A 15151-nucleotide genomic window follows, 5' to 3' on the forward strand; every position below is an offset into this window, starting at 1 on the left:
CAGTGGTATAATGTTCGCTATGTCAAATATCTGGGAGATGGTGACTCTAAAGCATTCAAAGAAGTTTTGGAGAGCAAACCATATGGGAACAGTGTAAATATAAGCAAACTTGAATGTATAGGACATGTGCAGAAGAGAATGGGTGCCAGGCTGAGAAGGTTAAAATCAGTTATGAAAGGGAAAAAACTAGATGATGGGAAAACCTTGGATGGCAGAGGAAGATTGACTGATTCCATAATAGACCACATTCAGAACTGCTATGGCCTTGCAATCAGGCAAAATACAGGCAATCTTGAAGAAATGAGGAGAGCTATATGGGCTTTATATTTCCACACCGCATCCACGGATGAGCATCCACAACATGGTTTGTGCCCCAAAGGTGAAAACAGCTGGTGTAAATACAATAGGGGACTAACAACAGGAGAGAAATACATTCACCACCACAGTCTACCATCAGCCATCATGGCAGAAATAAAGCCCATTTTCAGAGATCTGGCTGACAGAAGTCTTCTGATGAAATGTCTTCACGGAAAAACGCAGAACCCCAACGAGTGCTTGAATAGTGTGATATGGCATCGTCTCCCAAAAACAGTGTTTGTCGGAATTAATACACTACATTTTGGTGTGTATGATGCTGTGGCAACCTTCAATCTTGGAAATATAACTAAATGCCAGGTCCTTCAAAAGTTGGGTATGTGTGTTGGTTCCCGTACGGTACGTGCTATGTTCTTTTTAGATCAGCACAGACTAAGGCATGCTGATAATATAATCAAGACATTAGTGAAAAAAGCAAGACAGGTGCAGAGGGGTGCCAAAAGAAGACTTGAAGATGATTATGAAGACTGTGAAGGGGGTATTAGCTACGGATCAGGAATGTTTTAATCTTCTTTCTCCGTTTCCCGTAAGTTTACTTTTTACTTCATCTAGGAACATTATCTCAGGTACTGGTCAACCTAGAAGTCTGAAATTTTTATGACGTAGTGACATAGGTCCCTATTACATACTGAAACAACGATTTTTTAATTACTTGATTTACAAAAGACTTAGGGGTGATAGTCTAGTAAAAAGCGATGGAAAAAATTTACTTAAAAATAAATGTACAATATCTCTGTAAGAAAATACTTTGACAATAAACTGTTGTTTCAGTATTGTTGTAACATATGAATGCACATACAGTAAAATTTTTACCTCTCTGTCTCCAGTAGTTTGTGAGAAAATGTTCCCTATAGTAGGCATATATTAACATTGCGGGGATAGGTGATTCCGTATCCCCTTAAGACTCACGTTAGGGATGGCATTTTGCTAAAACGTGTTTTAAAACCACGGGCAGCAGTCCCCGTTAATCAGGAAAAGATATCGATTGCGGCGGCGGGCGGGGTGATGACGTAAGGGCAGGGAGCCGGCACGTGTCCATGCCGGCTGTAACGTGGCCCAGCTGATTAGCAGGCGACGGCTGCGCGGGGCAGACAGGAGGCGCGCGTGACGTAGCAGCTGGGAGAGGACCGTCACACTGCACTCCCATGCTTCTTTTGGACGTTAACTTATCCACCTCCGTAGTACGCGCTGATTCAGAAGCGAGTTGCTTTAGCTGCTGAGATATGAGAAGTCTGCAAGTACTTACAACATTTAAAAAGCATATGACAAACGGGAATCTTACAGAACAAAAACGTACTTCTATCATTTGTACAGAATGTTACATTGTCGAAGAGTAACACGAAGACGAATGAAAACGCCTGTAATTCCTTTCTGAAAGTAGAAACAGCTACTACTAATTACTCCATTAGTTCAAAATATAACCGGTGCTGCTTCGGTATTGCCATTTTTTAAAAGTCTGTAAGTGTGTCACTATTTACCAGGCGTAATAACTGCAGCAATATCTGCGGTTTTTAAAGATCCAATTAAAAACTTTCTGGTACTCAGAAGTAACACTGGTTTCTTTTGGATTCAAAGAAACATTAAGCACGGTACGGAACTACCGACATGTCAGCATCGCAGTGTAAATATTAAATAAAATGTGTACATATGAAATGTCGCGTCGAAACTAGCAATGGCTTGGTTTTCAGTAACCTAATTTAATTACTCCCGAGTGGTTTTTGTATCCCAGCAATCAGACCGCCTGCACGTTACGCGAACCTTTGTCTAAGATAGGTCCGGCTTCGTGTTGCCCTGTTGACGTTAGCAGTGACTGAAGTTCATGCAAATCGCTTTCCTAAACAGATTTCCCAGTTTAGATTCCCAAATTATTACTATGTCGTCATGCGGAGCTGTACTAACAGCTGCGTAAGTTCTCAGATCAAAATGGTAGTGAGGCATGTAATAGCAGTGTTTCGGCCCTGAAACTAGCGTTTCTACCTAGGCACATAGGTGGTCCAGACATTGCGGATGGAAATATGCTCGGCAGTAAGAAGTATCACTGAATACAAACGGAAAGAACGCCTTGCGAACAAAGGAAACGGACGCGGAGTGTGGCTGACGGCTGGCGGGCAGGCGTTGACCTTGATATGCGGCGGGCCGGTGGGCAACTGTCTGTTCGCCGGGCTCCTGGGCTAGCAGCAACTGGTTCCGTCCGCCTGACCGTCGCGTCCCATGCCGCCTACCCACACGCTCGGCCGACTTCGGACGATGTCGGTGCGGTTCGGCGCCGCCGCTGCGGCGAGACGCACAGTGTCGGCTTGCTTCCCCCCACCATCGAGCTGAGCGGCGGGCTGTGCGCGTGGGTCCTTGACCCCACCCGGCCGCCGCCGGCGGTACTGCTGCTGCGTGTACTGCAAGCTACCCAGGTCGATAGCTTCGAGTCACGTGTACCGAACGCAGAAAAGAGCGTTGCTCAACATCTCACATTCCCAAGCCGTCTACAACTAGTCTGCAGTAAGGAGTCAAAGAGCTGGTAGTCACCGATTGAGAACAGCGTGAAACAAGGCTCTGACCTGTGAGCGTGTTGTTGTACATGTAAATGAAACTATGGAGAAATTGGGAAAGGGAATTGAAGTCAAATGGTAAGAAATAAAAACTAAGATTTCTCGATGACAACGTGATTTCGTCAGACAGCAAAGGACTAACTATATGAGCTGAACGATACGGATAGTCGGCTAGATTTGTGACAAACATAAACGAAAGTAAAAGATAAGACAAGGTGGTCGTTTTAATACAGTAAATCTGAGAAAGCTCCATTAGGTACTGAAACACTGAATGTAGAACAGTTTAGCTATATAACGAGCAAAGTAAATCGCTATGGCTGAATCAAAAAATGTCTAATACAAATTTAAGTACAGTAGAGCGTAGATTATCCGAACGTAGGTCAACCGAACGATCGCTTAACGCTTAACCGAACTGTGTACTCGCTCGCACCTGTTACTCACCACCCCTCCCCCTACCGTTCATCATCCCCCTCACTCCCAAACCAAGTTTCCCACAGTAGTCCCCGCACTGGCCCACCGCTGGCGGAACATTGCTTCTAATGGGGTCTTCACGAGGCGCTGCCAAGCCACCAGTCGCTGTGTTTCAACAATCGGCACACTTCTGTCGGCTTGGCACTGGCAGTAGAAGCAGCGGCAGTATCAAAGCTGTTCACAGCAACAGCTGCGCCAGCTTAGAGTTAAGGCGTGCCGCTCTGCGCAGTTTGAAGGATTGCGCACCTTCAAGAAGAGCTTCTCAAGGTGCAGACAGTCACCTTCTGTCCTGTTACGACCACTTGTGTGGTGCCCCGTGAAGAAGTGAACTTGACGATACAAAATGCTTAAACGTAACCTCGTAAGCTTGCTTGCTTAGACAGACCAAAATAAAGGATTTTTAAGGTTAATTTTGTATACTGTGTGTGTGTATTGTTCATGCAAAATGCGTATGTAATATGTATATATTTTTGTTTAATAAACTGTGCCACATTCCTACTGAAGTTGCCTTTGTGTGTTTCTTTGTAATACTAAAAGAGATGCCTGTTTTCATGAATAAATTTACTGTGCAGTACCTCTTTTTGGCAAATAAACATGTACAGTTAGATTATCCGAACAAATCAGTTTCCCGAACACCCATGTCCCCCAATTACTTCGGATAATCGACGCGTATTAAGAACTACTTCTGGAAATATATGAAGATATCCGAAAGAACAGGTACCATCTTCATATAGATAAGGCATACTGGCCAATGATCTTCTGCACTCACATTGCTCAAACTCCTCCTGGAATCGCTAGATTGACTGCCGCGAGTAATGAGTATAGTGACGAGGGGCACTACAAATGATGTGTACGGACAGTAAGTTGGAAATGTGAGCCTCACGGAGCGCGTGCCAGAGAAGTTCCTGCAGTCGCATTATCCTCGTGTCCTCGGTGGCTCAATCGGATAGAGCGTGTGCCAAGTAGGAGATCCCGGGTTCGAGTCCCGGTCGGGGCGCACATTTTCAACTGTACGTGTTGATACTCAACAAGGCCTGTAAGCAGCTAATGGTCTGGATTTCATTGTAATTTTATTCTTCTAGAAATAGTCATTTTGTAGCATTTAGTGGTGGACGATAAGAAGGTAAATGTAAGAAGACACTGGCGGCCGTTGAAATGCTTTCCTACACGATTGTATTGTAAGGTTCATAGGTAGATAGAACTGATCGAGGTATTCGATTGTGCGTGAAAGCTTTATGGTGAAGGCTAAATGAGTTTTGTGGAACAAATTGGCTACAAAAAGGGGTCGGTTGATTGCACGAACCATGTTGTATCAAAGTTCCCATGGAAACAATGGGAGGAGTGAGGATAAATGGTGTAGAGGAGGAAGAGGGCTTCAGTATAGTGATAGAATTCAAATAGGTGTAGGATGAAGTAATTACGCAATCGTGCAGTGATGGAACACGATCGATTTTCTGCATCGAACTAGTATTTGGACTGATTACGGTCTGAAGTGCATGGCAATACTCAGAGCTAGAATGTTACCGCTAGAGATCTGTAAGCGAAGAGTCGTATGGTGGAGACAGTTAAGCGTTTCGCGGCCCATATACAGATGCTATTTAGAACAAAATGGCTGTTTCTCCTGTCAGAGATGGTGACTCGGATAGCGTTTGCAGATTTCACTTAGTTTTTCGTGTACCTAAATGTGTCTGTAATGTCACCGTAACTCTCGCACGGTCTGTCATTACTTGCGTAAAAACTTAACCCATAGGTGTACTCTGCCTTAGGTAGGTAATAAGCGAAGTGTGTGCTTCGTGTGGGTAAAAATTTTAGTGCTTTTACCTTTCGATATTAACAAGCTTGCAGCGTAGTAGATGCTGCTGAATCGTTCCATCAAATGGTGCCTCAAAATTTAGCGCAGTAGCTCCCAATTTGTTGGCGAGCAATTTTACCAGACGTCATCCTCGTCCCATCCGTAGGGCGCAGCGCGGTAGAATGAAATTTCCTTCCACGTTTGTGTAGCTTTAACACCGCTCCCACGGTAGACATACAGGGAGCCTTTGTGCTGTCTGCTTCACGTCGTCCCCAATGCTGTTCACAGGGAGCGGCGACGATGAATGGCGCAGCTGCTGGTTAGCTTGAGATTGCCGGTGCCAACGTTGAGATTACGTAACGTCGAGGATAGTGGTGGTGGTCAGGATTTGCTGAGGTCGCTTTCTAGATCTAGTAATTTACTTAGTCTATACGAAAGTTATTATGCAACTGTGAAAAGGTGTATTTGAAATTAATTTGCGTGCTGTGGTAAAACACGGAGCAATATCACTGATACACTAAAGTAGCCCCTACAGTTGTTGCTAATTCTGCAGGCGAAGGTATTCAGTTGTTTCCATCAGGCTGCCGTAAAATAAAACCATAGAAGTAAACTTGCCTTTGGAGTCACAAATTCGTGTTAGTGGCAAAATGATACCAGTTCGTGACATTGGCAAAACAAAATACAATGAGGCTATTCTTCCATTGTCTTCAATCTATGCAGCGAAAGGCTATAGCATAAAGACACATCAAAATACGTTGTACACTTGTACCTGAATATCGTCTTGCTGACGTCGTCCGGCGGACGACTGACTTGTGTAACTGTTACACACACACACACACACACACACACACACACACACACACACACTACTGGCCATTAAAATTGATACACCAAGAAGAAATTCAGATGATAAACGGGTATTCATTGGACAAATATATTATACTAGAACTGGCATGTGATTACATTTTCACGCAATTTGGGAGCATAGATCCTGAGAAATCAGTACACAGAACAACCACCTTTGGCCGTAGTAATGGCCTCGATATGCCTGGGCATTGAGGCAAACAGAGCTTGGATGGCGTGTACAGGTACAGCTGCCCATGCAGCTTCAACACGATGCCACAGTTCATCAAGAGTAGTGACTGGCGTATTGTGACGAGCCAGTTGCTCGGCCACCATTGACCAGACGTTTTCAGTTAGAGATCTGGAGAATGTGCTGGCCAGGGCAGCAGTCGAACATTCTTTGTAACCAGAAAGGCCCGTGCAGGACTGCAACATGCGGTCGTGCATTACTCTGCTGAAATGTAGGGTTTCGCAGGGATCGAATGGAGGGTAGAGCCACGGGTCGTAACACATCTGAAATGTAACGTCCACTGTTCAAAGTGACAGAGACTTGTAACCAATGGCACCCCATACCATCACGCCGGGTGATACGCCAGTATGGCGATGACGAATACACGCTTCCAATGTGCGTTCACCGCGATGTCGCCAAACTCGGATGCGACCATCATGATGCTGTAAACAGAACCTGGATTCATCCGAAAAAACTACGTTTTGCCATTTGTGCGCTGAGGTTCGTCGATGAGTACACCATCGCAAGCGCTTCTGTCTGTGATGCAGCGTCAAGGGTAACAACAGCCATTGTCTCAGAGCTGATAGTCCATGCTGCTGCAAACGTCGTCGAACTGTTCGTGCAGATGGTTGTTGTCCTGCAAACGTCCCCATCTGTTGACTCACGGATCGAGACGTGGCTGCACGATCCGTTACAGCCATGCGGATAAGATGTCTGTCATCTCGACTGCTAGTGATACGAGGCCGTTGGAATCCAGCACGTCGTTCCGTATTACCCTCCTGAACCCACAGATTCCATATTTGCTAACAGTCATTGGACCTCGACCAACGCGAGCAGCAATGTCTCGATACGATAAACCGCAATCGCGATAGGCTACAATCCGATCTTTATCAAAGTCGGAAACGTGATGGTACGTATTTCTCCTCCTTAGACGAGGCATCACAACGACGTTTCACCAGGCAACGCGGGTCAACTGCTGTTTGTGTATGAGAAATCGGTTGGAAACTCCTCATGTCCGCACGTTGTAGGTGTCGCCACCGGCGCCAACCTTGTGTGAATGCTCTGAAAAGCTAATCATTTGCATATCACAGCATCTTCTTCCTGTCGGTTAAATTTCGCGTCTGTAGCACGTCATCTTCGTGGTGTAGACATTTTAATGGCCAGCAGTGTATTTACAACAAAACTCAGCAGAAAATAAATGGCAAATTTAGTGTTGTGGGGGACATTTAAAAATCCTATATACAAAAATTTTCTCTCCGGATGACTCGGTCATTCTTGATGTTCTCACCACTGGGCTACGTAAGAGGTTCTGCGTACCACTGAATTAATAACGTGAACTCGAAAGTATGCAGAGTTATCGTTAAGATTTCTGTGACAGTCTCCCGAATAAATCTTTTTGCTCGGATGTAATTGTTCCTCTTAGTCTCAGCAGTATTTATATTCTCAAAGATTGTAGCCTTCCTCAGGTGTTCATCTTTTTCATTTTATATAAGAAAGAGTGGATGTTGTTTAGAATTTTCAATGTGTATTTCATTTGTATGATATCGTCGAAGTACGTTAACAGCATCCAATTGACACAGCGAGCTAATATCCCAAAGGGCTGACATGCGGTTGCTCTTCGTCGAAATGTCTTGGCTCAAACTCGTCTAGGGATTGAACCCAACGTGTCGCATTACACGCCCTAAATTACACTTGTGACCCCTTGGTTAACTTGTCTGGCTGATGGCAAGTTCGCGAAATTGTATGAAACTTACAACGTTAATGTTACATGTAACAGTAGTAATAATATCGGGAGCTAAATTAACGACCCATAAATGATGTAGACCACACAGTTGCGATTTGGTTAGCATAATGTTTATTCAGAAAGCAAATTAATAGCCAAAGTGGTCGTATTTACAATTACTCCTACACTCGAGCGCATATCCGTTTGACACAGTTTGATCATTCACAATCTCATCGCGAATTAAAAGTTCGGTACTCCATCTCATTAACCACGCGAAAAGTTAGTTCGCACCAGGCGCGCGGCTGCTCACCGCTCAGAGATACCACACAACGCGAAATTTTCCAAGTCGTTTAACTTCTTAGCTACCTTAAGACCGACCGTCCATTTTCGCGTCTCCACCAGCACTGCTTCCCTGCCCGTCCCTGGCCGCGTTTCCTACATTATTTAACATATTCAAGTAATTAAAGCTTGACCACTTTCACGTTCTGAATAAAGTAACAATAATGTCCATTACATAATAAAAGTTAAATTCTCTTGCATAAAACCAATACAATTTCCTCCTTAGCTGTGAATGCCACGGCCAAGAGCCTTGCACACATGTGCTTCCTGATAAACAAAGAACAAAAGTAACTATTATGCACTAAACTTCAACAAATATCCTATTACCTAATGATTCAATAAGGTGTCATCGTTCAATGTGTTTTGTGTGGAGGAGTGTGGAGGAAATTATCTGAATTAAATAGTATCATGTTTCCCTATATGGCGGATCTTAGGTTCGCCACGTTTAACACTGCTACGTGTCCTGGCCACAAACACGTTTTATGGTGTTTCCCTATGACGTGGGCCCTCGTCTGACTCACTCGCACACTACAGCACTTAAGGCCTCATTCAGCACAATAGACGTCTATGAATTGCCCCATCTCGTGGCGAATCTGCACTCTTTGTGGAAAATGGTCCCCGGACGATAGGGTTCGTTTCACAATAACTGAAGGCTGTCCCTTTCGGCCATATACTTCAAAGAGAGCGAAATGCTCGTTAACTCAAAAGACCTACTCTTGTGTGAAGATGGCCTCTATACTTCTGCATCTGTCTCGGCCCTGCATGTTTCTGGACATCTATCAACCATCAGTTAGGGCGGTTTCTCGCTCTTCCATTATCCCCTGGCTGCAGCCAAGAACTTCTTAATTTCTTCAGTTATCATTCGTCTGATACTTGTCGTCCATTTCCATGTTATTCTCACTGCAATAATCTTAATTACGTCGTCCGCACCATTGTCCTCTGGCGCATTTCTTTCCTTTCCCTTTCAGGTCATTATTACGAATTTCTATTCCTAATCAGAGTTCTGTTACTGTTGTTCTTCCTAATTTCTATTCGAAGCGCTGGTTATACATTACTTTATTCTTACTATAATTGATTTGCATTCCTCCTTTAAAACTTGCAATAGAAAGTTTGTATTTCTTGACGTTTATCTGCAATACATGCAATCAGTAAATAGATCAGCAGAATGATGGTGGTTATTGGTTATTTGAGCACCTATCCATCCTTTTTCCTCAGTCCAGTGGACACCGTATGATACTGTAATTTAACTATCGACCCCTTCGGCACGTAATCATTTTGAGTATGTGCTGTGTGCATAAATTAATATAAATAACGCCAACTGGAAGAGTAGTTGAAGTATCGATTACACTCTCTCTCTCTCTCTCTCTCTCTCTCTCTCTCTCTCTCGAACCATCACGACAAGCAATACAGAAAAATAACACGCGATTCTAGTGACACAGAACCACTGAAAACAAACTGGAGTACTGAAATAGGATAAAATATAAATATACACGAGCCAGCAGCTTCGGTTACAGCTTGTGTAGCTTCAGTGCTGCCTTTTAAACCACTCTAGGTAATGGCATTCTCTCTCCTCCTCCCCACCCTTCTCAACTATTCAAGTAGTTCTGTAACATTGTCTCTTGGAATGTGTGGTCTTGTATTTAGAAGGAACTAAGCTCTAATTCCCAGTCTAGCCTCCAACATCACGTTTCTGTAGTTAACCCACGTCATTTTATGGAGATGCCTCCAAAAAGAGCGCGGCTGAAAACTAGTGCCATAGTTCGCGCTGTCCGTCGCTCCAGACTGGGCGCTGTGGGTTGCGCGGCAGTCTCACAATGCACAGAGGCAGTTTTTGCAACACTCAGCTGTGCGGGCGCGGAATTTAGGCGGCGTGGGCAGGCCACCGAGTGGTGGCCTGCTAGCGGCCAGCGGAAATAGCGCCGTCCCGCTGCCAGGTTGCCGACCTCCCACGGCGTGACGTCACCAAGCGTGGGCGCTACTGGTTTCCCAGGGGTGCGCGCGAACGCAAAACGCAGTACTTGTACTTTTTCTCCATTTCAGTGAAATTATGGTTGGCAGCGTGACAAAATTAGTTAATGTTTTAATCATTCTTGAGACGTATGTGCTCAAAATTCAATAGTCTACGTGGCGTGCGTCATAGAACTTACGTAAAGCCGATTATGGTGACACGTGACATCACAGAAGGTTCATGACGAAACGGACGTTTGGCTGTAGTTAGTTGAGCAATTAGCGTTATTTATGTTTTAGTTATCACATTTAATGTTAACTGAGACGATGTAATGCAGTCTGACACTGCTTTAAAAAGAATTAATAGGGTACTCGAAAATGGCGTAAGACCGAAAGTATAGAACAGTGCATTATTAAACTGAAAACAAACATTTAGACGGTGTCAAAAGTTGATATATGTAAAACATATATCGTGTAAAATATGTGAAGTACTAAACGAAGTAACAGCTTTACACCATTGAAGATTTATCCAATTGCATTACGAAAGAGTTAAGCTTGCGCCCATCCCCCCTAATTGTTAAATGTGCCACACAACCGTCTCACCTAAACGTACATATTTTACACCAATATCGGCGCACATGTTAGACTCTTACATGTAACAGCTTTGTAATTTTAAGAATTTGAAAACAGCACACATTATAAGGAACGTAATGGGCAACCGGAAATAAATACTTTGGCATTTGAGCTTTGCCTAATCGGTACAATCTTTGTGATGAACATGCTGTGGTGTCACAAGGCTTAGGCCTGTCCCACCCCTCATTAAATCGACCAAGACTTATACGAAAAATTGTAAGAACAATTGGTATTATGTTCTTTAAGTTTGTTTTTTGGGTTTTCAGAAATACTGTGGGAAGAAAGTTTATATTGCAGATAACGTGGGCAAGGAATAAAACGAATGCTGCAAACTACCGTGAGCCATGGAAGAGCCGGGGCCGCGAGGGCGTCGAGCTTCCTAGGTCGTTGTTGGACAATGTCAAAGGAAGATATATTCTGCTTTCTCTTTGTAAACAGATCGATCTAGTCTTATAAGGTTCACGTAAAAACGTATAGGCGGGTTACCCATTAGGTGGTTCCCGATCCCTGTAATACCTCCACAGTTATTAAAAAGGTGTTAAACGGCAAAACCAATAGTTCATCATTCATATAGATAGAGTAGTAAAGATATACGAAAGGAAGAGTTGCGGCGTCAGAAAAGTGATACATCGCTCAGCAACAGAGGACGACGTAAACCGCGGACGATACGTGGTGAAAACAAACTGATGAAACATTAAGTCTGTAATTAAGCATAAGGCCACGTAACACTGCAATGCGTTATAAAAAAAAAGGCGGCTATGGGTAAAACAATATCTAAATAGCAGAGGTTCGAGAAAGACAATGCTTTGTTTGCAAATTTGTGACGACCATAGCGAATTTTAATATTTTGTGCTTCGGAAACTGCAGCTATTAGGCTGGCAAGAAAATCTAGTTACGTGGTAACGGGCTACTTCTATACCAGTTCGAGCCATTTCGTATTTTTTTTAAAAAAAAGCGTTTCAGTGATTATTACTGAAATTCGCAAATACTTGCGGCAGATTTTTAGTTCTGTGGAGGTTAATTGAATTTCAGTACGTCATTTGTCGTTTCATGAAACATTTGCAAAAGTGAATATATGTGTGTGTGTGTGTGTGTGTGTGTGTGTGTGTGTGTGTGTGTGTGTGTGTGTGTGTCACAAATTCTTATCGATGTCCTTCATTTCGGTTTGTAGTAGTTTGTTGAGGAGCTGCAGTTATCTCACCGTCTGTTCAGATAGCAGGCTCCTCAATTGTTGTTAAGTTACTGTACATCAGGTTTTGTCCATGTCCAGTTTTCATTAGCATATTTCATAAATGTGTCGAATGCTTCTGTTTTTCTACTTAAACTTGTCTCAATCTTTACAGTCCCATGGCCGCAAACTTTTTGCCTAGTACTTGACGTTCAGGTTATGTCATCTCTAATTATTTTTTAAATGATTACTTGTAGCTATAATTATTAGTCTGCAAATGACGTACAGTCTCATGTAATATTGTTCAGTACACCGTTCTGACTTTGAGGCGGCAATCCATATGACTTCTTTGTCTGTAATCATTATAAATTTCGGCGTACTTACTTCGTAGTAAAGACATTGCAGCACATAGATCACATTAAAGAATAACATAATACACTACATAACGAAACAATGAACACCGTTGCCTGTAGTCTGCTAAACAGCGCAAGAGACTACCACCCAACCCGAGAAGCAAGGTGCTTTTAAGTATGGCTTCCATTTAGAGAAAATTATGCATGCACAAAAGCGCATGAGCAGTTGCGTTGTTGGATATGCATGCGCAAAGTTGACCAGAAAAAGCCATCGGGAGGACTCACCTTGAGAGATAAGCAGGTACTGGCACTCTCTTCGCAATACTTTCGAAGCAACTTCTACACAGAGTTAAATTCTGGAAACTGTTGTACATTAGCCAACGGTTTGCCCTTGAATAACGCAATTATTCACTGGAATATAGAGGTGCTGCAGAAGAGTTCGATATTGAGGGCAACGAGAGTAATAGTTTTTAAACTGCCGGTCTGACTAAAATAGCTAAGGTTGCAAGTACTGCGGACTTAACGGCTTTGCACAAAGGCACCTGACATGTTTAGTATGTTAAGGACCAGACGACAGTTCCTTGCTATTCCGAACACACAACTTCCGTCTAGCAGACAGACTGCATATAAAACTTCCTGGTACATTAAAACTGTGTGACGGACGGAGATTCGAACTCGGGACTTTTGCCTCTCGGGCCAAGTGCTCAGAGTTCGGAAGGTAGGAGATAAAAGTACTGGCGGAAGTGAAGTTTAGAGCGCATCGTGAGCTATGCTTGGGCAGCTCAGTTAGTACAGCACTTGCAGGCGAAAGACGCAGGACCCAAGTTCGAATCTGAGGAAGGCAGAGTTTTAATTTGCCAGGAAATTTCGTATCGGCGCACACTCCGCTGCAAAGTGCACTATATGCAATCTACCTCTTGAAGTACTTGGGATTGCAGTAGTGGCTTTCGTGCGCAATGAACTCCATATTATCTATACACTGGGAAATAAATGGGAAAATAGCTTCAGATTGGCTTCTGTTGACACCGGCACAGTGAAGAATTCAAACACGCCTCGGCGTAGCCGGCGTAGATCCAGCAACGACGCTTCGCAGAGCAAACAATTGCGCCATTAGACAGCAGTTGTTGCGAGGAACCAGATAGGACAGATTTGTTTCGGTTGTTATTAAAGTCGCGCTCCGTTGACTGCGACAAGTTAGTTTCGCGTCATACAGGAGATCAGGCCCTATTTCCCGTCCCTCGTAGAGGGCTGTGGGCACATACGCCAAGCAAATCTTACATTTTGCACATTATTACTCATACCGAAGAAACTTCCCATCAATGCTATGGAAAAAAGGGAAATCCTGTGGTAAGCAGGAGACTTGTATTTATCGGGGATGCGTGGTCGCGTACAGCAGTTGGTGGTGCCAGGTTCGCGACCGGCAGAAAGCCTACAAGTAAGCGACATGTTCAAACGTGTGTCGCGTAGTATATACTTTACTGAATCTACAGCGTACGCTACGTGGGGATTGAAGTGCCAGTTAAATTATTTTAACTCACGACCACCGATCTATGTATTTCTGCGCCCGGAAACGTGAGCAGAGAATCAGCCAGAGGTAAAAGTGAGGCGGTGTCTGTTGGCAGGTGAACGACTTCCTGTCCGGCAAGGCGCCACTGAACCTGACAATGCGCCTGGGCGACCACATGATGCTGATCCAGCTGCAGCTGTCGACGGTGACTCCGAGCGGCGGGCGGCGCTCCGGCGCGTCGCCGTCCACGTCGGGGGCGAGCAGCACGTCGCGGGTGGCGGCTCCCGCCGCCACCACCACCTCCAGCGCCGCCCCCGCGCCCGCCGCCTCCCGACACACCCACTCTCACGCCCCCGCTACTTCCTCCTCCGCCGCCGCCGCTAGCAAACCGTCGCCCTCGCCGTCGTCGTCCGCCGCCGCCCCCGAGATCTGCCGGTGCGACAGCTCGTCGTCCGCCTCCGGGCCCGCCTCCGCTGCCGCGGCCGCCGCCAGACCCACGCTCGACACCCGAGCCCTTGCCGAGGCGTCGCGCAATCTGACGCAGACGCTCAAGCAGCTCTCCTCAGAGGTAAGTCGCCTGCTACCCATGTCTATCTGTAGGCCGTACTTATCACATCGGAGGGGACTGACACAACTTCTTGATCCTACTTAACAAATCCGAAGGTCGTTGTCTACAAAAAATGAAATAATCGTATGCTATTGTTGGCCATGAGGCCCCATGCGGGGGAGTTCGGACGCCGTATTTAGTCCTTTTTAGTTGACGCCACTTCGGCGACTTGCGAGTCAATGACGATGAAATGCTGGACACACAACAGTCATCTCGAGGCAGAGAGAAACCGACTCCAGACCACGAGCTGCGGACGTTGTCTGGAGAAAGTTTTAAAGCAGTGAAACACAATTCACAAAATAATTCGAAAATAACCCTTCTAAGATTAATTTCCGAGCCCCGTTAAGTTCGAAACTTTCGTCAATTATCAACATCGCCGTCGGTAGCTGAGTGCGTTTCCGAATCTCGCTACTAGCAGCATGTTTCTTACATTTAAATTACGTTCTTACTAACAAGTAGAAGTGATGATAAACAAATATTAAGTCATTTTTATACTACATATGTGGCGTTTGTTCCGTTGGACATGTCAGACAGAACACACTTGTATGGTATATCTGTAAGCAGAGTCTGACCGAAAGCATGCTCGGATAGCAGAATTCATTAAGGCGACCGCTGACATAA

The 15151-nt window shown here is 44.7% G+C and overlaps 1 protein-coding gene across 1 annotated transcript in view; it reads left to right on the plus strand.

The window, feature by feature from the left end:
- LOC126476412 (midnolin-like) overlaps positions 1-15151 on the plus strand; it is a 246453-nt gene that overhangs the window by 197445 nt on the left and 33857 nt on the right. The window contains exon 4 of the mRNA XM_050103540.1: positions 14039-14491. Within this exon, the coding sequence (XP_049959497.1) occupies positions 14039-14491 (453 nt within the window). The remainder of the gene's footprint in view (positions 1-14038; positions 14492-15151) is intronic.

Source organism: Schistocerca serialis, chromosome 1 (genome assembly GCF_023864345.2).
Source record: "Schistocerca serialis cubense isolate TAMUIC-IGC-003099 chromosome 1, iqSchSeri2.2, whole genome shotgun sequence".
Classification (NCBI taxonomy): Eukaryota; Metazoa; Arthropoda; class Insecta; order Orthoptera; family Acrididae; genus Schistocerca; species Schistocerca serialis.